Here is a 27,930-nt window from a genome sequence, read left to right as displayed (position 1 = left end):
ATTCACATATTAAAAATACCCAATGCTGCAGTAATTCTCGTAGCTCCCAAGAACTCAGAGGGCTATGGAAGGAGGATTGCTTGAGTTCTAGAGCCTGAGACAAAGCTAAATGACATGGTAAGACCCATCTCAAAATAAATAAATACATAGCTTTTCCCCTAAAGATTGTCTTCAAAGTAATACAAAATCTCCAACTGAAGTAGTTACCATTTTTTCACCAATATAAAACACTGAATGTAAATAATGTTATCTTTAATCTGTATACAGAAACCTGCTGTCAGTTATAATTTGTCATGATATTAAATGACCACTGAGTATAAAACATAGTCTGTTTCAGGTATGCATAAAGTGTGAAGGAAAGAGACATCTTCAGGTCAGTGAAACGTAGTCGTAAAAACACCCTGGTCAGAAAGTCAATGGGCACATGAACAGCAAGACTATCACACTGGCATATACTCATAGTCAGCGGAGACTTTGCCTGTCTCTCGTTCTGGCTCACTTCTCTTTTGAAACGAGCCATTGGCTGTTCCAGCACACATCCTGGACAAACTCTGCTGGAAAGGCATCTCATTTTCATTTCTAGGATCACAACTCAGGGGACGAGACAAATGAGGCCATAGTAAGTGTCTCAGCGTAGACCCAGAAGGCAGCCAGGCCTTGCAGGCAGCTCTCTTCAAAGCCATCGCATAACTCTTTATGGGCATAGGAAAATGAGCCATTAGCTTTCTTTAATCCAGCAACTAGTAAAGTCAAACAAAATGAAAGTATCTATCTATATCCAAATACAACCCTTCATGAAACTGCTCTCCACAGCTTCCCTGGTGAATGTGACTGGCCTGGTCATTTATTTGCTCAGCAGATCTTCCTCAGTGGTGTTGTTCTACTTGAGTGCTACCCAACTTTTCAAACATGCACAGACTCTTTGTATACTCTGAAAGTTAAAGATGATAAAATACTGCCTAATGGCTCCTGCCGAAACAAGACTTGTAACAAGAGATTGACAGGACCATGAGGTATTTGTGAAACACTCAGGGAATTACAGAATGTTTCAAAATATCTTAGCATTTTCCAACACATCGACCTCGAAACTTCAATCCCCAGAGACCACTGAAGCATTGTTTATGTTTTTCTCTGACTGGCCTATTTAGATGTGTGAATTCATGGGAACCAAGGGCTGAAGATCTGCTTAGAGGCAGAATGCTTGCCTGAGCCCATGCAGAGACTTGTGCTAGACCTGCACTGTCCCCATTCCCTAAGAAATAGGGATGTCAATAAGAACTCTTGTTCTGGTTTCTGAGGAGATGCTTGTTGTAGCTTGAATATGAAATGTACCCCTAGGTTTATTTATTTCAACACTTGGTGCCCCTCTAGGGATGCTATTTTACGGGGTTGTGGAACCTTTAGGGAGTGAGGCTCCTCTGGAGGAAGTGGGGTTTCTCTGGGGAAAGTGAGGCTCCTCTAGAGGAAGTGGGGTTTCTCTGGAGGAAATGGGACCTCTCTGGAGGAAGTCCATCATTAAGGGCGGGGCTTGAAAGTTTAGATCTGGACACAGTTTTGGTTCCCTCTCTGCCTCCTGTTCTGCCAAAAGGGATAAGGTACCCAACTCCACACTTCTAACACATGGAGCTTCTTGCAACCATGCCCACCCCTCCATGATAGACTGCATCCTCAAACTGTGAGCCAATATAAGCCCTTCCTTGGCTTCTTGTCAAGTACTGGTCACAGTCACAAGAAAGGAACACAGCATTCCACAGAGGATTACCAAACTGTTTATCCAAATCCATGCACTGAGAGCAATCAATCAGGACACCAACTGTGGTTCCATCAGATGTTTCTGGAGAGCTACATATTGCCTCACTGTATTGTTCAACCACTTCAAAATCCATTTCATTCATTTTTTCTCCATCTTTCCATTTGTTCTTTTCTTTATGGGCCACAATTAGAGGGCAAAGTGTTCTGAGCCCCAGAGATGTTTACTTTTTATTCACATTACAAAGGTAAGGTGGCTAACTTATACATCACAGGAAATAAAACAGCAGTGGATATGGCTGATGCAAAACAGGTGTACAGAACGACTGGCCGATCTGGGTAGTGGCCTTGAAGAATTCCGATTACTGCAGGCATCACCATTTCTCCTAGGGTACCACCAATTACAAAGAACGCTGCAGATTTCCCGCTGATGCTGGTGTACTGCTCAATCCAGGAAACGCCACTGGGAAACGTGGTTGCCATCGAGGCTCCATACACAGAAGTTGCAATCCAGAGACAAAGAGGGCTCTTGTCAAAAAGCACCAGAAAGAAAGACGAGACAAGGCTGCCAATGTTACTCAACACAATCATGGTTCCGGGCTTTAAGAATGTTGCAAAGAAGATGGCCAGGCCCCTGCAGGCAGCAAAGGTCCCCCAGAAGATGGAGTTCAAGCCCGCTGCTTCACTTTCTTCCATGCCAACATGGGTGGTGGCGAAGGAGAATATGTAAGAGCCAAATGTCACCTCGGCTCCAACGTAAAAGAAGAAGAACATGAAGAGGAGACAGAGCAGGGCCCTGTGATATTTAGCTCTTCGAGCTCTCTGAGCAGATGCCAGGGATTTTTTCTGCCTTGAGCTTTTCTTACAAAACAGAGCAAACAGAAAGACAGAAACTACTAAGACATAGGTGCCGATGGAAGCATATGCCCACAGCAGGTTCATGTCCTCAGGAACTGCAAACAGAGAGTCTGAGGTGGCTTCAGAGGATCCGTTCAGCATTAGAGGGTTGAAGTCGGGCGCTGTGTGGTTCTGAGTGGATGCTGATGTTCCCCAGGCCAATTTGGCCAACAGGGGAGCCAGGAAGGCACCCAAGGCAAAACTGAAGTGCAATGCCTGCATGTGTGGGGCTCCTTCATCACCCCAAAGATCCAAGATGAGGACATTTGCACCTGCCAGTGAAACACGGAGAAAATCATCTGCTAGACATAGTAACTTAGTAAAATTACAAAAGACCAGGGGGTGGGGAGACAGCTCACCTACTAAGAGAACTTACTGCTGTTGCGTTTCTAGCACCTAAGTCTTGTGGCTCACAGGCCCCTATAACTCCAGTCCCCAATGGGAGCATCCCAAGCATCAATGGGAGTCTCATGTCCTTGGACACCCTCACTCATGTGTACATTCCCACATACAGACACAAATACATACACATAATAAAAATAATAAAAATAAAAATCTAAAGATGTCTATAACCATCCGGGAGCCTTCATCAAGTGATTAATGGAAGCAGAGGCAAACACACAATTAAGCACTGAACTGAACCCAAAGAACCCAGTGACAGAGAGAAAGGAGTGATGAGCAAATTGGCAAAGAATGGGCTGGCAAAACCAGCAGAGACAGCTGATCTGAACAGGGGAGAGCTCTTGGACCACAGACTGACAGATGGGAGGCCAGCATGGGACTGATCTGGACCCCTCCAAATGTGAGTGTCAGTGAGAAGGCCTGGGCAACCTATGGGGCCCTGAGCAGTGGATCAGTGTCTATCCCTGGAATACAAACCGTCATCGTGTGTCCATAGCACAAAGAGGGATGCTCTCTCAGCCTGGACTCTTAGGGGAGTGCCTGGACCCTACCCGGAGTGAAATGACAGACTCTAGATATCCCCTATGTGGAAGGAATTGGCAATAGGGTGGGAGGCTGGGGGGGAGGGAAGTGCGTGAGGAGGGGAGGGAGAGGAACTGGGATTGACATGTAAAACAAGCTATTTAAAATTAAAATAAAAAATGATAAAAGAAAAAATCTAAAGACCATTATAAAAACAAAAAAGTTTCATTTATTGTGGGATAATCTTTTTGTACACTGTGAAGATGTGTCTCTGCCTAAGGTGCCTTCTGATTGGTTTAATGAAGAGCTGATGGCCAATAGCCAGGCACGAGAGAATAAGCAGGACTTCCAGGGAAAGAGAGGAACTCTGGGAAGAATAGAGGCAGGTTTACCAGCAAGATGTGGAGCACGTTGGACATGAAGCTTGCTGAAGAGGTAACAAGCCATGTTGCAGAATGTAGATTCATATAAATGGGTTAATTTAAGCTATAAGAGCTTGTTGGGAATAATCTTGAGCTAAGGCCAAGCTTTCATAACTAGCAAGTCTGTATCATTATTTAGGAGCTGGTGGTCCAAAGAAAGACCAACCACATTCAGTGCCATTAGAAAGCAGATGAATATGCATTGCAGTGTGAACATGACAGATGCTCTAAGTTATCAAATGTCAGCTGTGAGCCGATTATGTGGGTCAAGATCTCTAGTGCACCACCAAGAACTATGCATCAGAATGTCTCATAGACGTGACCTACAGGGAGGTGATCACCACCTTCTAGAGCCAGGCACATTTGCAAGGTTTTTACAAAACAGTGCAAATACCACATTGGGGGTATAATATTTATCCATGTACTTGTTACTATGCATATGATATACCCAATAAATACATTGCAGATTTTATAATATATTTAATAAATATATTTCAAACTTTAACAAATACATTGCACATTTTTTAGCTTTATGTACTTGGAGTCGGCAACCACCACAGATTATTTATTTACGAGCAAAGGCATTCAGTTAGAAACTGAGCTTACCCTGTCAGAGCAGCTGCAAGGTGAAACAGCATCAACTCTGTCCTTTCTTTTTAAAAATCAGACAAATACATAATTCCGCTTGTAGTTTTTCAGCCAAATGAAGCCTAAAGCATAAGATATTCCCACCTTCACCTTAACCCTGCCAGAGAAAGGAGGGGAGGGATAGGAAGCTGAACGCCAGGGCACATGAACTGAGAAAAGTTGTGTACAACATACATGTGTCTGACCTCGAAAATGGGTGTGTTTTAAGTTGGAAGTCTGTTTCTGTGCTTTTACAGACCAATTTCAGTTCTAACCTCAGTCCACTCGAATAAGCCATTCATTCTTCTTTTAATATGATCAAATTCTGTGGCAAAATGAAAGCCCTCTCACATTTGGATACTGAAAATCAATACTCCCTCACAGGGAAATAGCTTAGTTTACTTAGCCACCAATTATTCAAAAGTGGCACCCTGGCTGGTAAGAAGCACAGCTGCTATGCTTAAATGACTGACACTACAACCATCATATGAGTCCATGTCATTTCATGAGCCTTGCAGGTGATAGTGTAATTTCATCCACTTTCCCTAGAGACAACACTCACAGCCACTAACCTGTATCCAGAGCGCCAAAGGAAACACCAAATACAGACATCATGGCAATCAGTAGTGTCGCTGTCTTGCAGAAAGGAATGAGATAAAGACCAGTTGTGGTAGCCAGCATGGACATCCCTAAGATGAAGGGTGAAAATGGCAGTTACAGACAGAATTCATGCAGTCAGGTCAATGCCCTAAAAACAAAACTGAAAGTCGGGTCATTCATTTGAGAACTTCTACAAATGGGTTATGTCTTGTAAATATTATATTATCTTTATGAATTAAAAGTAATTAAAATAAGTTCTGGGCGTGATGGTGTAATCCTGGCATTTGTGGGGCAGGGGCAGGTGAATCTTGTGAATCTGAGACCAGTTTGGTCTATGTAGTAAGTTCTAGAACAGCCAGGACTATACAGAGAAACCCTGCCTCAAATAAATAAATAATATTATATATATATATATATAATTATGACATGAGTACCATTGCAATACTATAAACAAATTATAAACATAATACAACAATCTTTCTAACAAATAAGATAGGCTGAGGAAATTTACAGGTTTCACATTTATAATTTGAAAGGAATTTGAGGTAACAAAAAGGCAAACGAGAGTGCAGCTGTGGAAATTTGAAGTAAAACTCTAAATACTGCTGGAGGGGATAGCTCAGTGAAACTGTGCCTACTGACAGTAAATGGCCTGACTGTGCTCTTACAAACAGAAAATTGTGCACACTTGTGGTCCTAGGGCTGAGGAGGAGGTGGCAGGAGGATCCCTGGGGCTTGCTAGCCAGTCAGCTAGCCCAATGGTAGAATGCAGGTTCAGTGAGGGACCCTGTCTCAAAATATATAGTGAAGGGGCTGGAGAGATGGCTCAGTGTGTAAAGGTACCTGTTTCCAAGACCGATGACCTAAGCTCGGTCCCCAGGACCTACATGCTAGGAGAGAACCAGCTTCGTTATGTAGTCCTGAACTTTCTGAAAGCTGATGTAACCGGATGCGTCCAACAGAATTTCCTACCAGCTTGAGCCCCAGCTTCAGGTCAGCATCCAGGCTGCTCCAAAGCTACCTGTGTTATCATCCAGGCAAACCAGGCCCCACCCCTGGCAGGCAGTACCCTGACTCTGTACACAGGCGCAAAGGTCCCTTTAAGAGACAAGCTCTGCCCACTCCTGCTTCCTTTCCTGGTTTATCTGAGGATGCAGGCAGATCTCTGTCTGACTGTCTGTCTGTCCCTCTTTCTCTCTCCCTTCCCTTTTCTAGTCCCTTCCCTTCTCCCAGTAAAGCTTCCCAAGTAACCTCCGTCTAGCTGGTGTGTTTGTCCCACAATGGGATCTGCCAAAATCCCACCCATGCTACATATCATAATAACCAACACTTCGCTTGCCCCAGATGGTCCAACAGACCATGGACAGTAAACCATGTGTACCCTGTCCAGGCCTTTGTCCAGCCTCCCTGGACCTGACAGCAACGACCTGTGTCATCTGAGAAGCAGTTACAGAAGAGACTATATCACCCCTTATTACTGACAAACGGCTGGAATGTTAGGTTCAAAGGAAGCTAGTTCCTCTCCACCAAAGGAGCCATTTCCCTATCACTGCCAAAAGACAAATCACTGTATATGGTGCCCATTAGCAAACCAAAGCTCATGCTGGCCTCCAGGCTCCTTTGGAATTATAAATACCTGTTAAAATCAGAGTTACGAAAAGGGATACTCAAGATGGGGGCTGGGATCTGATTGAATGGTTTAATTAAACTACCAGCCTTTACCCCTACATAATGTGAATCAGTGATTTAATCCGCATGTTCTAGAGTCAGTGTGCAATGGCATGTCTAAAGAAGCTCCATTTTATGCCGGGCACCCATCTTGTTCCCCACTCGCCATCTGACTCCAGTCCAGTAACCTTGACTCAGTGACTTGCTGACACCGATACTGAAAGATTGGTTTCGGTTGTCTTCACCACCTCACTTGGCGGGACAGAACTGCTTTTGCCGGCTTGCATAGATGTGGAAGGTCTTCGGGCGGTTTTCTCCTTTTAAAGTCCTTCTCCATGCCCCTCCTTCACAGCAATCTCAAATTTGGCCCAGACATGGTTCATTCTGCTAGCAACTAATCAAATATACATTTTTTATTTAACTGATTCTTGGCGATTTTACATCATGCATTCCGATCTTGACAGTCTCCCCGTCCCTGCCCCCTGCATCTCCCCTCCACCCCTGCAACCTACCCTGCCAAAACAAAACAAAATTTAAAAGGAGAACCAAAAACCAAACAGAGCAAACAAAAACAAAAAGAACAAACCAAAACAGCAACAATCACAACAAAACAGAAAATAAACAACTAAGCCAATAAGTAAATAAAAAGAAGAATGTCGCCATGGAAGCTGTAGTGTGGCCCTTTGAGTCACACAGTTCACCCTTTAGTCCATTCATCTTTTCTTGCAAGTGTTCCTTGCCATGACTCATTGATCTGGTTGAGGTTTCTGGCTTCTGCTGCACCATCAATCATGAGCTCTCACCGGGGCTCCTCTTGGACATCCTGTTCTGTGTTGTGGAGATCCTGCAGTTTTGGATCTGTGGGTTTAACCCCTTCACATGCTCACAGTTCACAGATGGGGTGGTGTTGGGGTGGGCTGGCTCATGATCCTGGTTCTGGGCCTGGGTGGCAGCTGGGCTGGTCATCTCACTAGTTTTCCCTCCTTGTCTCTACCTGGCTCACTAGCACTGCCTTGAGAGCTCACCCAATGCAGCCTACAGCAAGCATCTGGATAGGACCAGTTCTCTTGCTCTCAGGCCCTTGGGTCCGGCTCACCCACACTCACACCGCTAGTTCCCGCTCCACTGTGTTGCCAAGGCAGCAGGGGGCATACGAGGAGGGGTGGGGTCTGCTCTCTGGCGCTCAGTGCTGGCTCAGCTACAGCAGCAGAGTCAGCTCTAGTGTGCTGCCTGTCAGGTTGCATGGTCGCTGTCCTGTGTGCTGCAGCTGGTGAGGGACGGGGCTAGTTCTCCCACTCTCAGGACCCTGGCCAGCTCTCCTGCCTGCCCGGGTGAGGTGCACACCTGTGGTAAGGGGTGAGGCCGTCTTTCCTGACTTCCCCACGCCCTACCTCTCCCTAAATAACATAAAATGATAAAAATATTTGAAATAAATGGGTGTAGCAGATAGCAAGGGAAGTGTAAGAGATGTGTTTGGGAGTGCGTGTGTAACTCAGTGGTAGAGCACACGTTTAGAAGGCCCAGGCCTTGAGCTGGACTCTCTCACACCAAACTGCAGATACACATATATTCTTTAAGCTTATTTGGAAATAAGAGCTATTGTCTGCTTATTCTTCAACAGTTGTAGAGAGCACAAGGTCTTTGTGATCACAGATAAGCACGAGGGACACCAGGAATGTAAGCACGCCGGGCGATCTCTTCAGCTGGAGAGATGTGCACCTGTTTCCCACCCAGAAGGCTGGGAGTGGATGCTGTTAACAGCCCAGGATGTTATGTTTATCCCAGATACTCCTTGTCTAGACCTTATGGTGAGCACTGTTTCTCAGTCAATAGAACTCATCCTTAGGGGAGATGTCTCATGGTCTATGACCACGACCACACTTGCCGTTCCCCTAATTCCTTAAGCTATAGAACCCATCTTTATCACATGTACTTTGCAAAAGAGTTTTGGTGTAGGCACACCTTAAGCTTTGTTGTGTACATGGATTGAGATCAATGTGACCAGGAAACTCTTTTCAAAAGCTGTACTGAACCTGAACATCTAAGAAATAAAGTGCCAGTTGTCAGACTGTAGGAACCAACACTGGCTAACAAGTCATGCTGAAGTGGATTTCCCTCTTGCCTTACTCGGATCATTATTCTACCAGGTATGGCATTTGCAGGGATCCCCACAAGCAACAAACTGTTTTCCTTTCTTCCACAGTATTAATGGGAATCTAAATATTCTATAAACAAAGTCAATTTATTCAGTAGTGAGTATATTAAGAGCTTCGCCATCATTTCCAGAATATGGAAAAAGCCTTTGGCTCATGGTGGTTGACGTGGAGAAACTCGGACAAAAATGCAGCCTATTAAGAGTTCACCACCGTCTCCTGCCTCTTCATGTTCAATCCAGAGCCTGGTCAGGCATGGAGAACTCGTTCTGTCCTGGGATCCCTGCATATCACCAAGTACGCAGAGCTGTCTGGTCAGCCAATGTGTGACCCGAGAGTGGCGCCTCAACAGACAAACTTGAGGACTAGAGAGTTTCCAGAGGGCTCAGGACAGATTTCCCCAAGGTAGGGACAGGAACCATGGGAGCCCAGTTGCCAGGGAGGATTCCCACACTACCTCATTTCTGTGGTTGAGTCTGAATTAAGGCTGTGCTTTTCATACTTAGAGTCAAGTTGCTAACAAAAGCTGATGTTTGCTTACCTAAAAGTAAAAAATGATTCATACAGTCGAAAAGCACCCCGCCAACCACAGAGCCACACAAGTAGCCAAGGGCACGGCCCACGAATATTTCTGAAAGGCTGCTGACGTTCCGGTTCACATTTCTTGCCAGGTCTGGAAATGTAGGTCCCAATATGGCAACAGTCACTCCCTGAAATTAAAACAGATGAAAGATTTACCTGGAAACAAGGTAATACGGATATTCATTTTTGTCGACTACAAAAAGAAATGAGGCATGGGTTACAAAGTGGATGCTTACTTTAAGGCTCATTTACAGCAGGAAATATTTTTACAATGATGATACTAATATTACCAGAGCCAAAGACCCTGGTTGATATCATTTCAAAACTTTTTCCCTCAAAAATTATTTAATTCTTTTAAAGAATATTAAAGATTTATTTACTTTTATTTTATGTTTGTGGGTGTTTTACAACCCTTGGAACTGGAGTTGTGGATGATGAGAGTTGAACCCAGGTCCTCTGGAAGAATAGCCAGTGTTCTTAACTGCTGAGCCATCTCTCCAGACAATAATGATTTCATTCTTACGGTTTTTTCCTACTTAGACAAAACTTAACAAGCAGCTGAAGATAAGCCAGTCTGTGGTGGCACACACCTGTAATCCCAGTGCTTGGGAGGCAGAGGTAGGTGGACCACCCTGGTCTACATAGTGAGTTCTGGAACAGCAAGTGCGGTGCAGAGAAACCATGTCTTGAAAAAACGAAACACACAAAAAAGAATCTCAAGCTATAACTCAGGGGTAGAGTGCCTGCCAACATGTTCAAGTCTACATTGGACATCTAGCGTGACAATATAACAATGATAATAATAATAAAAATATGGGTGGAGATGTAGCTCAGTTGTAGAGTGTCTGTCCAGCACACACAAGGCCTGGGCACACTTCCTAGCACTGAACAAAACTGACTGTGGTGATGCACACCTGTAATCCCAGCACTCCTGGGGTGGAGACAGAAACATCTGGAGTTCAAGGTCATACTCAGGTACCTAGTAAATCCAAATCCAGCCTCGACTGTATGAGACCTTGTTTCAAAATAATAAACAAAAAGTATAAAATATGCATTTATCATACATTTGAAACATATATTTAAATATATACTTGAAATAGTTTTCTGTATTCTGAGGTACACTGAGAATTTATATGTCAAAATTTTAAGTTATCAAATTGTTTTCATTTTAAATTCTTATTTCTATTTTTAATTTGTGTGTGTGTGTGTGTGTGTGTGTGTGTGTGTGTGTACCATGTATGTGAAGGTTCCTAGAAAACCTGAAGAGGGTTTCAAATTGGAATGAGAGTTACAGACACTTGTGAGTCACCTGACATAGGTGCTGAGAATGGACCCCAATCCTCTGGAAGAAGAACAAGGAATCTTAACCTCAGCTATCTTCCAGTTCTGGTCTCAGATATTACAGTATCAGAACTGCAATATTTCTGGTGTATATGGGGTCCTGCACATATGCAATACATAGAATGTAAGTTGATGGGGAATGTTCTTCTTGTGTATATGTTTACCTTATTGGTTGATGAATAAAACACTGTTGACCAATAGGGCAGCAAGATAGGTGGGACTAGGATATGAGGAGGATTCTAAGAAGTTTAGTCAGAGAGGAATTGTCATGTGATCCCCAGAAGTGACATAGCGGGGCAGAAACTGCCACTAGCTAACCATAGAGGCCTGGAGGTCTGTACAGACAGGCAGGAAGTGACGTAGCTGGGCAGAATCAGAATATAAGCAGGGACAAACAGGAATCTCTTCTCTCTGGAGACGCTGAACAGTCGAGATGTAGGACACCAGAGGAGTAAGAGGTCCATGAACCTTTCTCATGGAAAAACATAGAATAGTAGTTATGGGTTAATAATTTAGAGAGCTAGCCAATAAGAAACCATAGCTAATGACCAACATCTTTATGACTAATATAGCGTCTTTGGTGCAGAGAAGGGCAGCAGGACCTAGCCAGACCAGAGAAATCTCACTTTACAAAATGGCGCCCAACATTGGTTGTATGAATTTCCATGTAAACTTGACAAAAGCTTGAAAAGGGATTTCAAAAACGAAGAACAGAGGCGAGCACAGCTTCTTGGTATCAACATTTTTCTCAGGTGGGTTCTGATTTGCTAGAGACAAGTAGAGACTCAAGAGACTCCATTAAGGACTCGGCATAAGCAGCAAAACAACAACAACAAAAACTGCAAAGTTCTTTTACGAGGCCCTAACAATTGACTGGTGTGTACAGCTGTCAACGGCAGTGACCACATCTCCAAGCTGGCAGCATAGACCAAGGCAGTGAGCATAGTTCTCAGTGCTAGCTGTAAACATCTGTCCATGGTCATGCCCCCCACCCCATCCTGCCATCTTGGAAAGACAGTTGCTAAAACAGCTGTGGCTTTAATTTTATCAATGTTGTTTAGCAGATAAAAGACTAGTGGCCAGAAAAGATAAAGATATACAGTAAAGACAGATTCAGATGAAGAAAAACCTCTAAAAGATTTACAGTGTGTTTAAAAATATATGTGAGCTTATGAGAGAAAAGAAACAGGATAAATTGTTTAAAAAAAAAAGAAATAGAGTATCTGGGTATGGTGGCACACACCTTTAATCCCAGCACTTGGGAGGCAGAGGCAAGGAAATCTTAGTGATTTCAAAGTCAGCCTGGTTTCAAGGTCAGACTGAATTCCAGGGCAGGAAAAAGTAAACAGAGAGACTCCTGTCTCATAAAAGGAAAAAATAAAAGTAAAAGAAACAGAGTAATAATAAATAAATAAATATATAAGCCACGTAAAGATGGAAAACACACAGAGAGTCTGGATACTTTATGCTATTGTGTTGCCTTTGAATTGTTTGATTTGTTCAATTGCTAAGGAAAAAAACAACTGCTAAAATACACATGATCATAAGTGCTGCTGGATTAATTCAATGTATATATTTTTAAAATGTTTTGACTTCAAAATTTAAGCTTAAGAACATGTTACTTTGGAAAAGAGATTTTTCTTTCATGTTTCCACAGAAAATGAAAAGCTGTGGATTCCTTCCAGACTAATATGATTTGATGTAGTAAGACACCCTGAAGTAGTGGCCCAGGTGATTCAACATTCAAAACAGTTGCAACAAGGCATCCTTGTAGACCACTACAGCCAGGATTTCTGGGTTTTCTAAGGACTCCCATGGTTTAATAGCTGTTGCTTATTTGTTGAAGTATGTCTGCCTATATTTGTATGTCTAATATTATTTTACATGACTCTATTGCTAAATTAAATTTTAAAACCATTTTACTTAAGAAGATGCTACCAGGGCCCAGAGAGATGGTTCATCAGTTAAGAGCCCTTGTTGCTTTTTTAAAGGATTTGGGTTTGGTTCTTAATGCCCACATGTTGACTTACAACTGTCTGTAACTCCAGTTTAAGAGTTTCTGATGTCTTAGTCTGGCTTTCATGGGACCAGGCATGTATGTGGTGTACAGATATAATTCAGGCAAAACACTGATACACATTGTAAATTTTTTCTTTTTAAAACAAATGTACAGTTAGAGATGAAGGAAATTTGTAAAATATTTTAATGCTAGAGATAGCAAAAAGAAAGAGGAGGTGGCTTAAGGATTAGTGATGAAATTTTGCCTCCTCCATAGTTTTTTATTGCAAAGACTAAAGATTGTTGGGACTGTTAGTGAACATATCTGTACCACACTGGCTCTTAGGTTATCCTACACATGTTTCTTGTAGGAGTTATGATCAATAGACTTAGCAGTCTACATATGACTGGCATAAATTGACAAAGGCAAATTTACTGTCATTGATGGAAACTTAGGTCAATACAGGTTAAAATAAGATTAGTACAAACAGGAAGCCCTAGGCAATGAATGATTTGAATGAGAATGACTCCCGAAGGCTCATAGGTTTGACTATTTGGTCACCAGTTGGTGGAACTGTTTGGGAAGATTTAGGAGGTGGTGTCTGATTGGAGGGGGTGTGTCACTGGGGTGGGTTTTGAGAGTTCAAAAGCCCATAGCATTCCCAGTTAGTTTTCCCTCACTCTGCCTTGTGGTTGTTCTCAGCTACTGCTACAGTGCCATATCTGCCTACCTGCTACCATGCTCCCACCATGATGACCTAACCCTTTGGAACTGTAAGCCCCAAACTAGTTTTTTCCCCTTTCATAAGTTGTTTTGGTCATAGTGTTTTATCACAACAGTTGAAAAGTAACTAAGGTAAAAGCTGGTATCAAGAAGAGGACTATAGACGTGACAGGTCTGACCAGACTGGCTTTTTTTTTTTTTCAGGAATGTGCAAGATTTTTGGTCTTTGGACTAGGAAAGCAGTTAGATATTGTTTGGAAGAGTAGTGGGGGCGGGATTGTGGACTATGGAGACAGAGCTCCAGAGGCTTTAGGGGGAACAATACTAGCAATAGCTAATGGCCATCCTTGTGATAACTCTGGCAAAGGATGTGGCTGCTTTTTGTCATTGTCTTAAGAGCCTGCCTGAGGCTAGATTCAAAAGTTGTGGGCTAATTTTGTTGGCAGAGAAGATTTCAAGATAGCTTTCCTATTGACTTGGTGGCTTGATTATTATCAGTGACTTTTAGGCAGATCTACAATTAAAAAGAGCAAAAGGAGAAAAGAAATACAAAACGTACACTTTGGAGAGAAAAAGAGCACCAGGAAATATAATGCCGGAGCTAGAGTTTGTGCAGAAAGAGAGAAGGGGCCTGATGAGAGATGGAATAAAGGAAGTGGTGTTCTCAGGTCAAGACCACACCCAGCTAAGCTTCCCATTTATAAAAAGGAAAGGTTATGCAAACTCAAAGAAGGGGCCAGGTTCCATCAAACAGGCAGCAGGACTTGGCAGCTTTGGCCACATGATTCTGGCTTTAGAGTCATGAAGGGTACAAGAGTAAAGGCGTTGTGGACTCTTCCTCTGCCATTAAGTAAAGCTTTAAGTAGAGCTGCTGAAGTCAGGTATGTGGTAGGGATTCCCTTTGTGGTAGTCCAGAGAGGTCACTGATGATGCTGTAAAGTGAAGCATGGATTATACTGGAGAACACAGGGTTTTGGAGATGCCAGAGCTATGGGATGTCTTCCAAGGAGAGCTGCAGACAGGGAGTTTCATAAAGGATAGTTCTTGGAAAGTATATGTTTTTGGAAAGAAAATGTAGTGCATTACTTCCCAAGGCAGAGAAGTATGTGTTGACAGTAAACATTGAGCTACAGGATTTGGAGTTTGTCCTGTTGGTTTTTGGTCTTGCTTTGGTTCAGATTTCCTCACTGTGCCCCAATCCTCCATTTTGGAATGGTGATGTATATTCTGTGCCATTGTATGTTAGAAATATGTGTTGTGCTCTTTGATTTTACAGTTAAGTGTTTGCCTTGTATCTCGGAAGAAACTTCAGATTTTCAAACTGGGTTAGGACTGTGAAAGACCATGGAGACTTTTGAAGTTGGAATAAATTCATTTTGTATTATGATATGGCCACAAGTCTAAGGGGGTCAGGGAGCAGAATGTGGTGGTCTGAATGAGAATGGCTCCCATAGATTCATATTTTGCAATACTTGGGCTCCAGTTAGTGGAACCATTTGGGAAGGATTAGAGGGTGTGGTCTTTTTGGAGGAGGTCTGTCACTGGGAAGTGTGACATGAGTCAAGAGTTAAGACCAATTATTCACCAGAAAAAGAAGTCTGTGAACTTCCATGACCTGGATCCTGAACAACAAACAGTCTTAGAAATTGCACCATAAGTGGCTCCCTCTGGCTCTGTTGGAAGAGACCACACCAGTGTATACACACCAAATCATCAGAGCCCTGAGTCCTAGACTGACAGCTCTCAAGACTCTTGAAACTATTCATCTATATGGGACATTATAGCAAACCTGCCTAGAAATGTTTCTCCCAAGAAGCAGAGAGCATCCTAGTTAGGGACAGCCTAACTCATGGATCAAGACTGGTCTGTTACTGCAAAACCTTTCTTTTTCCATCACTGGCTATCTTGATGCCACCTTTCCTTCTAGGAAGATACACAGCACCATGGAGGCTATATCAAGGTTAATGCCATGCAACAAAACAAAAAGCAGCAGCTGTCGGGTTTATGGCGAATCAAAGCTTCCAAATCAGGAAACACTACCACTATGGCCAACATTGTTCCGTGTTTCTACTCCACCACTGTGCATCCCCAGAGAAGGAGGGAAAGCTCTCTTTGACATGGTGGATATCACTGCTCTGTGCCTCCTACACTCGATGGGAATATGGTCCTGGCTTTCTAGTTACTAATGTAGTCACCAGCAAATACAGGGAACTGATCTGAGTGACATCTGCAAGAGGTTGATCTTGAGCACACAGGGCCTAGAACGATCTATGTGACCACTAAGTCCAGGAAGTTGTCGTTTCACTATTACTTCATGCTAAGGGATCACAAAAGATGTTTTCAACTGGACCATGTTCAAGAGCTACATAAACTCAGGAGTGTGCAAATTTAACTAAGTTCTGCTCAAATGCCCCTAGGTAGCCATGTTTTCTAGTCTCCAAGGACCGAGGTTGGTCTATGGGGAATTTCTTCACTCTATCCAACTTTCCTATCATTGAGAACTAGCTGTTTGACCTGGCTCTCTCCTGCCTTCTGAGCAGTTTTCCATACTTTCCACAATTATACCAAAGGAGCCGTACCGTAGTTCCAACCATGTGGTAAACACGTTAGCTTCCACCAAAGAAAAATCCTAACAGGATTCCCGAACTAGACTCACTCTGGGCAACAGGTGGTGCTGTTGTAGTACTTGAAGGTAAGATGTAAGTTTGGGGAAATGTGTGTTGTAGCAGATCAGAGTTCCTGCTCAGAAGGGTGAGGAGCTCTCAGGTGGAGGAGAACATTCATGCCCATTGATTAGTGGAACAAAATTTAGCTTTGGATCTTCTTGGCCATGTTGTGGGTTTGTATGTGTTGCTGAGTAAAATAGAATGCTGTACCTAGCGTTCCCTTGATTTTACTGCTGTACAAGAGTAGTGAGGCTGAGTGTGGTGGCTCACACCTGTGATCCCAGAGCTCAGAAGGCAGAGGTGGGTGGTTGTCTAAGAGTTTGGGGCAAGCATGGTCTACACAGCAAGTTCCACATCAGACAGGGCTATATAGTGAGACCCAGTAGGGAAAAAAAGTAATGAAAAGGGTGGCTGAGGAACCGGGAGAGCATGCATGTCAAATGGACAAGGTCCTGGGTTCAATTCACAGCAACAATAATGATAATAGTAACAATAACAATAAATGATGATGATGATAGTACTAAACCAATCAATAAAATATCTGGTGGTGCTGTTGCTGAATGAATGAATGAGTGACTATCTTAAGGAAACAACTCAGAAAAAAGAAAGGCATATTGTTTGTGGGAGCAGGTAAGTTGGCTTGCTGGCATCCAGAATAGTGGGTTGTAAGCCTGGCTGTCCGAAGACTTTCTTGTCATGCTAGTTAAGTGTGTTTTTAGGTTCCCATGTGTGTTACAGGCTAACTACAAAAAGACTTTAAGTCAGTGGATTTCACAGCTTGCTATAGTCCTTAGTCACATGACAACCCAAACTACAATTCTGACCAATAGGAAATAAAATATTTGAACTCTATTTTAATGTAATATTTGGGTTATTTGATTATGTTCAGTTTGGTTCCCAGAGACAGCCATTAGGATTGCGCTGAGTTTCATGGTATTATTTTCTTGATGACATCATGTTATTTCCCAGTGTGTCATATCCCCTCAGGAGATATAATCAGGGCCAGGCATGGAGGAAGAAGCAGGAGAATGCAGAATTGAAACCAGCCTGGGATATATAGCAAGACTCTGCCCTCCCAAGGGTTGGGGGGCAATAAGTGTTCCTACCCAGCCATCCTTTGTAGTTTAGACAGATAACAAGAACGAAAAAGCAGAACCGTGTAAAGAATGGAGATTCCACTTAGATCAATCAATTATGGTGGTGACAGAAAGTTTTTCAGTGCTTATAGCTTCAGTCAGTCTCTCCAAGCTTGAGAGGCTCTCAAAGAGGGGAAAAATAGCTTTGTCTTGGGGGAACCCAACCCACAGCTCCCTCAGGTCCCAATTTCCAAGCAACACGGAATTTCCCACCGTTTACACAGGCATTGGCCAAACCACTTCATTTTGCTCTAAGAAAACATGAAAGGTGCTGCAGGGCTCGTTTCAATAGAATCGTGGGGAGACAGATTCTGGCTCGCCACTAAAACACCTGCATGACCAGGAAAAAGCCTCATTCCTCTTGGGCCTGGTTCCTATTTGCAAAACCAAGTGGGTGGCCATCGAGAAGTGGAAGGGCTAGAAAAGTCAGTTTATTGTGTAGTAAGTTATAGTTCGAGGTGCAGTGGCTGCAGACCCAGGCAACGCCAGGAAAGTTTGAGGCAATTAGAAAATAGCACAATCAATTTCGAACTGGACAGTAACCCACAGTGATTAAATTAGCGCCCACGAGATAGCTGATGGGTCCGAAGTGCTCAAAGTCACAGAACGTGCAGGGAGCGAAGGTGAGAGTCCAGCTGGGGAGGCAGGTCCCCTGCAGGAGGCTCGTGCCCAGCCTGGGAGGGGTGCGGCCTCAGCTCTCACCAGCCCCAGGAAGGCTGCATACAGGACCGCGGTGGAGAAGCAGCGCAGCGTGCTCCTGGCCCGGCCACTCCTCCGGGAGGTCGCCGCCTTCTGTTCATTCTGCGCTGGGGTCTCGGCCTGGAGGAGCCTCTGTGCGACAGGCGCGGCCCCAAACCCACGGAACTCCACTTCCAACTCCAGCTTGGCCACTCCAGGCTAATGGTGTCGCCGCTGCTGCCAAGCTTTTGGACAGATCCTTCTGGGGCTCCTGTCCTTCCAGACCTGGAGGTTCCACCCCGTGTCACCTTCCCCCAGGGACCTGTCAGAATCAGGCCAGGGAATCTTGGACTTCGTACACGATTGTGTTGCAAGAGGTCGACAGTCAAGCTCCATCTTGCACAAGTCTGAGCGATCACGTGATGAAAAAGAGGCTCCAGCCAAAAAGGGCGGAGCCCCCAGTTGGAAACCAGGGGGTTCCCTGGAGAACGCTGGTCTCTTTCCTGCCAGCATCTCACCTGTGAGAACCGCAGACACCAGCTGAAAGACGTGCCGCGTGGCGGAGAAATTTGGAAGTGCAGCTTCGGAAGGGAGGAGGGTAAAATGTGGCATGCAGGTCTGTCTTTCCAGCTTTTGAGACGCTAACGCAAGAGGGCGACTATTTGACTATTTGGAAGTCAACATGGATTACATAGCCATACCCTGTCTCAAAATAAAGCAAAAAAAAAGTGTGACTATTGGCGGTGACTGCGCCTCTCCAAGCCCAATGGTACATTCTGCTGAGGGCTGTCTGCACGACCCTGGAAACCATTGAGCACACCTGCCAGCCCCTGCCCTCTGCCGGGTTCTATGACTCAAAGCCAAGCATATGTACAGTGAACCAAGTTCACTTGTAACCAAGTGCAGATCGTAACCAGTAATCACAGGAGAGCAAGGTAATGCTCCCTTCGCTCACTGTGGCTAAGATGGCAGAGACCAATCCAATCCAGTATAAACTGGAATGTACCTGATATATTGCAGAAAAAGTGAGAGTGCCACCAGCAAATTCTGGTCAGGAACAGAGATTCCAAGTCCCAAAAATATACTGACAGTGCAAGATTCAGAGAGAGTGTGTAGCTAGAAACAAGTGAAAACATTTTTGGGCTGCTCCACCTCGGAGCTCCCTAGCCCAAGACATTTCATTTTCAAGACTGGCAAATCTTGACCTTAGTCGACTGCTTTTAAAACCTCTAGTTCTAATATCAGCTCCTGCATACTGGGTAAATAAATGAAAGAGCTCTTGAATTCCTCGATTTAGAAAGACATCCAAAGTAAGTAATCATTGCAGTTGGCAGTCTGAAGAATGAGTGAAAATGCTGTTCTCTGAAACAGACAGCTGTTCAGAAGTGAACTCACTGTGAGAAGATGAAAATAATTAGATTCCAAGACCTGGGCTGTGTGCTGAGTAGCTGTGGCTGCTTCTGATCCACAGAGCAACAGCGTTGGCATTTCAAATGCAGATCCAACCATCGAGGAGACGTGAGAGGACACGACTATTGTGCAGGCAACTTCATTATCACAGCAATGGCCATGCAGCTCTAGAAAAGCGAACAGTGCCTGTGGGGGAGATGGGAGGATCGAGTACCCAATGACTGCGTTATTGCTGCTTAGAGTTGAATTCCTGTGCTCTGCTAGAGGAACCTCAGCTCCGAGTCTCAGCAAATACTGCAGACTCCAGACAGAGATGAGACATGGAGGAGCTCTGATGAGGAAATGTGGGCAAAGAACTGTGTCCTAGCGTGATTTTCTGTTGCCGTGGAATACACCACGACCAAAAGCATCCTGGTGGGGGATTTATTTCACTCCTGAGTTACAGTCCACCACTGAGGGAAGCCAAGGCAGAAGCTGACACAGACACCCGGGCGCGCTGCTTACTGTGTTGATCTCCATCCTTGCTTTCTTACACACCCATGACCCTGACAGGGTGGCTCTGGCCACAGTGGGTTGGGCCCTCCCAACCCCTCCCATCTACATCATTATCAGGACAATGACCGGAAGTCACGCCCACAAGCCAACCTGGTGGAGGCAGTTCCTCAATCAAGGCTCCCTCTCCCCAGGTGACTCTAGTTTGTGTCAAGATGACCAAAACTAACCACAAACTTCAGGGTAGAAACTCAGGTCCATGCTGCCCAGGTCACGTGGGGAACAGAAGGAGCCCAGAGATTTTGTCCCTTAGAAGGTGTCCCAAAATTCCCGTGTGTCCAGATGCATTGTCCATAGCTGGTGTTTCTTGGTCTGTCATTCTGTTCATTCCACAAATACTTGTTACATGTGATGTGTAAGTTTTCACATGTGCTATCTCAGGTAATCCTCAGTGTTGTTCTTTTGTGTAGCGAGCCGGCCGCAGGTGTGTTTGCGGCTAAGGCGCCGCCTCAATACTTCACTACCATCCGAGGCAAAGAGCTAAGGATGCGAATGAAGACAAAGACAGCGGCTCATTCTTACAAGGAGAATGACATTCATTCTTACAAGGGAAGAGCCTTAAATACCAAAGACACGCATGGTGGAAAATCCCCAAGGTGGAAGCCCACGTTCCCAGGGCCCTCTGGCAAAGGGTGGGCCCCAAACAGGAATTAGCATTTAGACAAGGAATGGACAGAAAACAGGAACTTGCTGCAGGCATTGCTGAGAGGAGGGGGATGAGAAGTGTTTAGCTAAAAGCTAAGTACAAGTGGTCAGCAGACAGACCCTATGGGGGAAGGGTGCAACACTTTGCAAAACCTTAAAAATTAGAAATGGAACTGGGACCGACAGATACAGCAGGAACCACAGGGAGTACATTAACCATAGTTTATTACAGTGGTTGGAGAGGGAGAGAGGAAGAGGGAGAGAGACACAGGAGGCACAGGGCAAAGGGCAGAGCAAGAGAGTAAAAAGCTAGAGGGTGAAGAGCAAGAGTGAAGAGAGAGAGAGTGAAGAGAGAAGAGAGTGTAAGCGGGCAGGGGTCCTTTCACCTGCGTGCAGACTGGCTTTCATGGAACCCTGGGCTGGCCAGAGTGCTGCCTGACTGCATTCTGCCAGGTAACAGGGCAGGCCAGTGTAATGCCTGAACCTTTTACTCACTACATTCTAGGTCTACCTTAGCCCAGTTACAAATAGAACAATTGAGGCATAAATAGTATGTAACAACTGCCCAATGCCAGAGAAAAAGTTACTGGGGTATACATTAACAGTTTTATATAGCTCAACCTGGGGCTGGGGGTATAGCCCAGTGAAAGAGTACATGAGCAATACCCTAGGCTTGCTCTCTCTCTCTCTCTCTCTCTCTCTCTCTCTCTCTCTCTCTCTCTCTCTCTCTCTCTCTCTCTCTCTCTCTCTCTCTCTCACACACACACACACACACACAAAGCTGAGGTTTCTCAACTATGTACACTTCCTGTATAAAACTCAAATGTTGTGAAGAATTTCAACTTGCATCATTTCTTAGTAGTTAGCTTTGTTTATTTGCTTATTGTTATTTTAGACAGGGTCTTACTGTGTAGCCCCAGCTCTCCTGGAACTCACTATGTAGACTGTGCCAACCTTAAACTCATAGTGATGCACTTGCCTCTGGGCCACAACACCTGCCCCATTGCTTAATTTTTATACAAGCAAAGGAAAAAAATTTTTTTGGTTTTTTATGAGACAGGGTTTCTCTGTATTGTTTTGGAGGCTGTCGGTCCAGCCCGGCCTCGAACTCACAGAGATCCGCCTACCTCTGCCTCCCGAGTGCTGGGATTAAAGGCGTGCGCCACCACCGCCCGGCGAAAGTTTTGTATTTTTAAAAATTACATTTATTTGTGTGTGTGTGTGTGTGTGTGTGTGTTTGCCCACACACATGAATGCACCTTGCCACCATGTGCACATGGAGGTCAGAAACAAGTTGAGGGTGTCAATTCTCTCCTTCCTCTGTGCAGACAACAGGAATTAAACTCAGGTGAGGCTTAAAAGTCAGGGTTTTTACCTGCTGAGCCACACACCAGCCCAGAGGGACTCATCTTTACCAGATTCCAGATTCCAGCTTAGATCTTTACTCAAGGCAACCCATTCTCAAATTGTGAGGTTTTCCTTTAACTTTATATTAAACGTCTTGTCCATCTTACTGCTCTTATCCACTTAGATCCCCAGATTTCAAACCCTTGAGTCACCCTTTCTTACAAGCACCTTTCCAGTTTTGTCCATTTGCTCATTAAGCTTTTCTAGTTTGCCTCAGAAATATCTCAATCCCCGCCCCCATCTTCCTCCATCTTCCTCTGATTACTATCTCTCCAATGGCTCTCTTGGTTTTGTGTGTGTGTGTGGTTTGTTTTTTGCTTTTTTTTTTTTTGGACCAGGCCTTTATTTCCCTTACAAGTAAGATGGCTCACAAACACAATACTAGGGCTTTGGCACGGTGGGAGAGGGGAACATCCCTGACCTCTTAGAGAGCAAGAGGATGTTGGCCTCCGTGTGCCCCGAGAAGGAAAAGGAAGGTGATTTTACTCTCCTGCCCTTGCTAGGACCTGCAGGGACAGAGTTTGTTCCACTCCTGCCCCTCCAGCCAGGAAGCCACCTTGGTGAAATAGGTGACATTATTTCATCCATTGTAAGTGGTAAAGGGTTACCTGGTCCCGACCATTACAGGGATGTGTAAAAGATTTGGGAAGGTACAGTGTGGATTAGGACACAAGACTGGACAGATGACATCAGAAGCACGTGACTGGTGGGAGCAGTTCCTAAGCTCCTGGGCAGCCTAGTCCTCACCCATTGGAGGGTAGGGGAGATGCTGGTGCTTATTGTTTGGCATTGATCACGTCCACAAACTCAGGCTTGAGGGAAGCACCACCCACGAGGAAGCCATCCACATCAGGCTGGCGTGCCAGCTCTTTGCTGGTTGCTCCAGTTACAGAACCTCCATAAACGATTCCGGTGCTTTGAGCCTCCACATCAGAGACATTGGATTTCAGCCATCCCGGAGCTTCTCCTGTACTTCCTGAGGCTCTCGAGGTGTTGCAGTCTTGCGGGTACCAATGGCCCATACAGGTTCACAGGCCAGGACTTCTCTAGCTCTTGGGATTAGTTTTCTCCAGCTTCTCATTCCTATATAATCCTGTCGTTTCAGACATGTGTTCTCTTGGTCCCCCTCTCTTACCTCTCTCTCTCTGGTCTTCCTCACTCATTCCCCCCACCTCTCTTGGCCCTGTCCAGTCTGCTGACCATGTTCAATGTATTCTTTCTCTCTCTGCTCTGGACTCTTGCAGACACCTCTGGCTGAATTCTCCCTCATAGCTACAATAAAAACCTTCTCCTCGGCTGTACCTTGGAGCGGTCACATCCTAACTCTCTACAGTATGCAAGTGCATGCGTGTGCAGAGGCCTGAAGCTCATGTCCGATCTCTGTCTAAATAACCCAATCTTTGTTGACATCAACTTCAGGCCTCTGTGTGTCCCGACCCGCAGGACATTCAACGTGGGTCTGGTGGACACCTAGGAGAAAGATGGAGGACAGGGGATACAGGAATGGGCGCCAAGACAGGATTCTGATCAAGGCGAAAACGTTATTTCATCACAAAGGGGATTTATATAGGAGAAGTGAGGAGGGGAAGAGGGAAAGGTGTACTTGCTGCTGCAGGGGCAAGAGGTCAGTGGGAGAGGTAGTGTGCTGTGTTGCCTGGCTACCTAATCTACAGGGCAAGAGGTCAGGGGTAGGAACTTCTATGTTGCTTGGTAACCTGACAGCAGGGTCCGATCCTATCTATTACAATTTACAACTGCTCAGGCCTATCTCCTGAGGACCTTGTAGTTTTCCAATTAAGCTAATCTTTAACTGACAGGTAAACCACAGGCTTGTTACTTGGAATTTGCTTTATGTCAGAAGGGGTGGCAGGGTGGTCTTAGTGTCACGTCTTCTCTATGAGTACGTGATACAGCCTAGCTGACTGATGGCTGGAGGACCCTGACATCTGCACATGCATGCACTTTCATGCACGCATTCATGCTTCCCCTCAGTCCTTTCTCCTGGAACTTATGGATTCTGGGTGTGGCAGAAGCCTGGGAAAAAGTCTGAATGTCAAGAGAAAAGGTAGTGTTGTGTAACTGACTCCGATCTAAGAATAAAACCTTGCCAGCTCCCATACATGGGGCTTCACAAAGCAATTTTGTCCTTGTTGCGCCGTCAACATCTGAAGATTTGTTGGGACCTTGGTGAGCACGGCAACCATGCAAAGCCCTTGATGGGTTTCCACTGAATGCATGAAAGGCAGCTTGGAACCTGCCTGTATTTCTTCCCTTCGTTGATATTTTTTATGTGGCAAGCAGGGTCTTTTCTTGCTCACTTTTAAGGTAACCATTTATTTCTGAAATGCTTCTCCCTCTAAGTAATATTTCATCGAGTTAAAAGCCCAAAGGATGCTTAGATCTAGGAGAGTACATCCTCAGGGCAGAAAGCCCAAAGGATGCTTAGATCTAGGAGAGTACATCCTCAGGGCAGAGTTCCCTGCAAGTCAGGACACCGGACTGAGAGTTGGATCTGCCTCAGTCCTCTTGGCCCTTTGAACAAATCCCAGGCTTAGTATTATAATCTTTTTTTTTGGAACCTCCCCCACAGGTTTATCCATATTTATCACATGAGCACTGTGTTAAATATCCTCAGAAATATGTAAATCAACTGTGACCCTCAACCATATAACAATACATTTATAGACATTTACCAAGACATCCCACTATAGTAACTCCTTTTTAATTTTTTTTATAATATGGGGATATATTTTCAAGTTTACAATGCCTGTGATTCCATGTGGTTACCACAGTTTGGATTTTTATGTCTCCCAGAGACCTTAATGTTAGAAGCACGGCCCAAGTAGTAGCACTCTTGGGCCTACCTACAAGGACCCTACTAGGGAGTTAGGTCATTAAGGATGTCCCCTAGAATGTGATTGTGCCTGGAGCTACCTATTCACTCTTGCTTCTTGGCTGTGAGGTGAGTGGTTCCACTGACCTCATGCGATACCACTCTTTCGACACAGGCCAAGACCCATGGAGTGTTAGGAACATAACTGAAATATTTTATGTAGCTTAAAACCATTTTGTATGACTTGAAATATTGCAGTATTTGCAAGATAGGAATCAGCTGCAAGGCAGCCCAGATATGAGTCGAGCCTAAGCTGTGAACTCTAGTAGCATAGACCTAGCACCCGCAAGAAGAATTCAAGAATTGGAGCTTTGGGTGTGGCTCCTAGGATCACCCTGATGTGCACTCTTGACACAGTACCTCAAGCCTGTGTGGGCCCCCATCTGCAAGGGGTTTTTGCAACTGGCCTCTGTGTGACTCTGGCTTTGGCAACCATGAGTTTCCAGCACTGTTGTTGAGCTCACATGACAACATTCTCGATGATAGACTGGAACTTCCACAGTGCCATCCTCCAGGCCTGTCACTGCTGAGGGACCTCATCACAGATGCAGCTGGAGCTCCAAAGTTCCCAGAGCATTCTTACTGGAGAAGATTCCCCAGAGGAACTCTACAGCAGCCCCAGTGACTATTTCCCAGCTCTGAGAAGTCTGTTTACATGAAACTACTGTAAGCTTTATAATAACAGTTACTGTAAAGAATGTTTGTATGAATAAGCCCAGTATACTCAAAAGGCAAATCTCTGTGGGAAATCTAATTGCTGAGTGAGTGCCTCATAGTCCACGCTATGTGCTCTCCACAGTAGTCTTCCAATCATAGACTGAGGCCTCCAAAACCGTGAGCCAAAATAAGCCCGTCTTTATAAGTTCATTGTTGTTGTAATCATTACAGTAATGAAAACTGTTCAGGACAAACTGTGTATAAGAAGTTCCTGCTGCTACAATGCATCGTTATTCAGTGAGTCTTTAGAAGCTTTTACACCCTGAAAAACTAAAGACTGAATACCAAAATTCGGATAGAAGTGTGAACAGAGAAGGCAAAATCTAATGAGATTTCAGATGAAAAAGGAGACTCCATTGGGAGTTAAGCTAGACCACTGGTTATACAGTGGCAAAAAGATGCAGCTTTGTGCAACCCAGACTTTGTAGGGAATTTTCCCGATGAGGGAGATTTCAAGTTAGCACAGTGTTTAGAGCCTTACTGGGTGCTTTTTGTTAAATTTATGGTGACACTCAGGAGCAAAAAGAAGAGAGTAGAAGGAATTCCAGACAGATTAAGGAGCAATTGTAATCATTCCAAAAGGAATGAATTCACACCGGTAAATAGAAACTTAGAAAAGGTACAAACAGGTGGCACTGAGGCCATATCTACAACCCCCAAGGCAGCCCCAACTGCAAAAACTCTAAAATGTTTCCCTTATGAGCCCTGGGGTACCATGTTTTCCCAAAGATGCCTACAGATTGCTTTCCCATGGTCAGCCAACAAGACACTCAGAGCTGTGGTCCACATGGATGCTGGTATAGTCTACAATGGCAGCAGACATCAGCATCATTCATGTGATATTGCGTCACAAGCATGTGGGATTAGTTTTATTTTGCCCACATTTTAATTTTATGACTGTTTTGGTGTGTGCGTATGTGTGTGCTTGCACATACACACACATGTGAGTGCTGCAGCCTGTATGTGGTGATCAGAGGACAATCCCCAGCATTGATACTTGCCTCCTACCTTGCTTAAGACAGTCTCTATGTTGTGTTTGAGCTACATACACCAGAGAAGCTGGTCGGGAGGCTCAGTGGGATTCTCCTGGCTCTGCTCCCACACTTCTGTAGAAGCCCTGCAATTACAGACTCCGTCGCTACGTGACTAGCGTTTGTAGATTTGAGCTTGGGTTTTCACACCTGCACAGGACCATCTCTCTAACCTTCTACAGACATGTCAGAGGAAGCCCAGGAGTTCAGGACTGTGTGACAGGATGAGAGTCCTGCAAACGTTCCCTCACAGGACTGTGAGAATGAAGGCAAAGCTGCAGTGGAGACTACAGGTAGATGCCAAGACCGTGAGATACCTGTGGCATGGCAGCGAGGGAAGTCTGCCCCAAAGTGTGGTCACCAGTGCTGCAACAAGCGAGACTAGTAAGCATGGCTGCCCAGGACATGCAAGCCATTTCCTGACCCTGTTCACGATGTGCCTGTTCCCTACATGAAGCTGTGGAATATGTCCTTGTCTGTTTGTGCCTTCCTATTGCCTCATCCCTCTCCAATGAATGGTGTATTGACTGTATGCATGTTCCAGCCTCGTATAGGGAAACTTCATCTTCATTTGTGTGATTGATCCCAGGGCCTCAGACATGTTGGGCAAGTGCTTTGTCTCTAAGAAGTTTCACCAGCCCTCTTATTTCTACAGGCCTTCAAAGCTAAGAGTGTGCCCTGAGTCTCAGAGAGGATTTGGGCCTTCGACTTTTGAGTAGTACCAGGAACTGGACTTGTGAATACCATGAAGAGTCTTGGAGATAGACTGGCTGCATCTTGAGGGTGTACGTTTGGGAGAGTGATGTGGACATGATCTTTAGGAGCTGAGGATTATGAGTTTGACTCCTTAGTGTCCACAAAAGGCCAACATATTAGGGGCTTGGTTCCCAGAGGTGGAGCCTGTGGACTTGGACTTTTGAACAATACTAGAATGCTGAAGGTGTAGGTACTGATGAGTGTGACTGGCATTTTTGTGCTGTAAAATGGATATGCTCTTTGTGGAATAGGGCAGAATAGCATAGTCTGAATCTCAAATGTCCCCAGCATTCCAACGATTAGATGTGTGGTCCTTAGAGTGGGACATTCAGAAGTAGTGGAACTTGAAGAAGT

At 44.7% G+C, this 27,930-nt stretch overlaps 1 protein-coding gene across 1 annotated transcript; it reads right to left on the bottom strand.

The window, feature by feature from the left end:
• Positions 1-237: 237 nt before the first annotated feature.
• Positions 238-23,201, bottom strand: LOC121132885 (sodium-dependent glucose transporter 1A-like). Its single transcript, XM_040728348.1, has 7 exons — positions 22,977-23,201; positions 19,561-19,761; positions 18,451-18,831; positions 18,190-18,384; positions 9,582-9,750; positions 5,192-5,308; positions 238-2,918 (listed from the first exon to the last, which is right to left on the bottom strand). Exons 1-7 carry the CDS (start codon positions 23,199-23,201, stop codon positions 1,990-1,992), a joined length of 2,217 nt encoding a protein of 738 aa, XP_040584282.1. The 3' UTR covers positions 238-1,989.
• Positions 23,202-27,930: the final 4,729 nt, after the last annotated feature.

Source organism: Mesocricetus auratus, unplaced genomic scaffold (assembly GCF_017639785.1).
Source record: "Mesocricetus auratus isolate SY011 unplaced genomic scaffold, BCM_Maur_2.0 Super-Scaffold_100018, whole genome shotgun sequence".
NCBI classification, from domain to species: Eukaryota; Metazoa; Chordata; class Mammalia; order Rodentia; family Cricetidae; genus Mesocricetus; species Mesocricetus auratus.
This window is presented reverse-complemented; position numbering and strand designations above follow the sequence as displayed.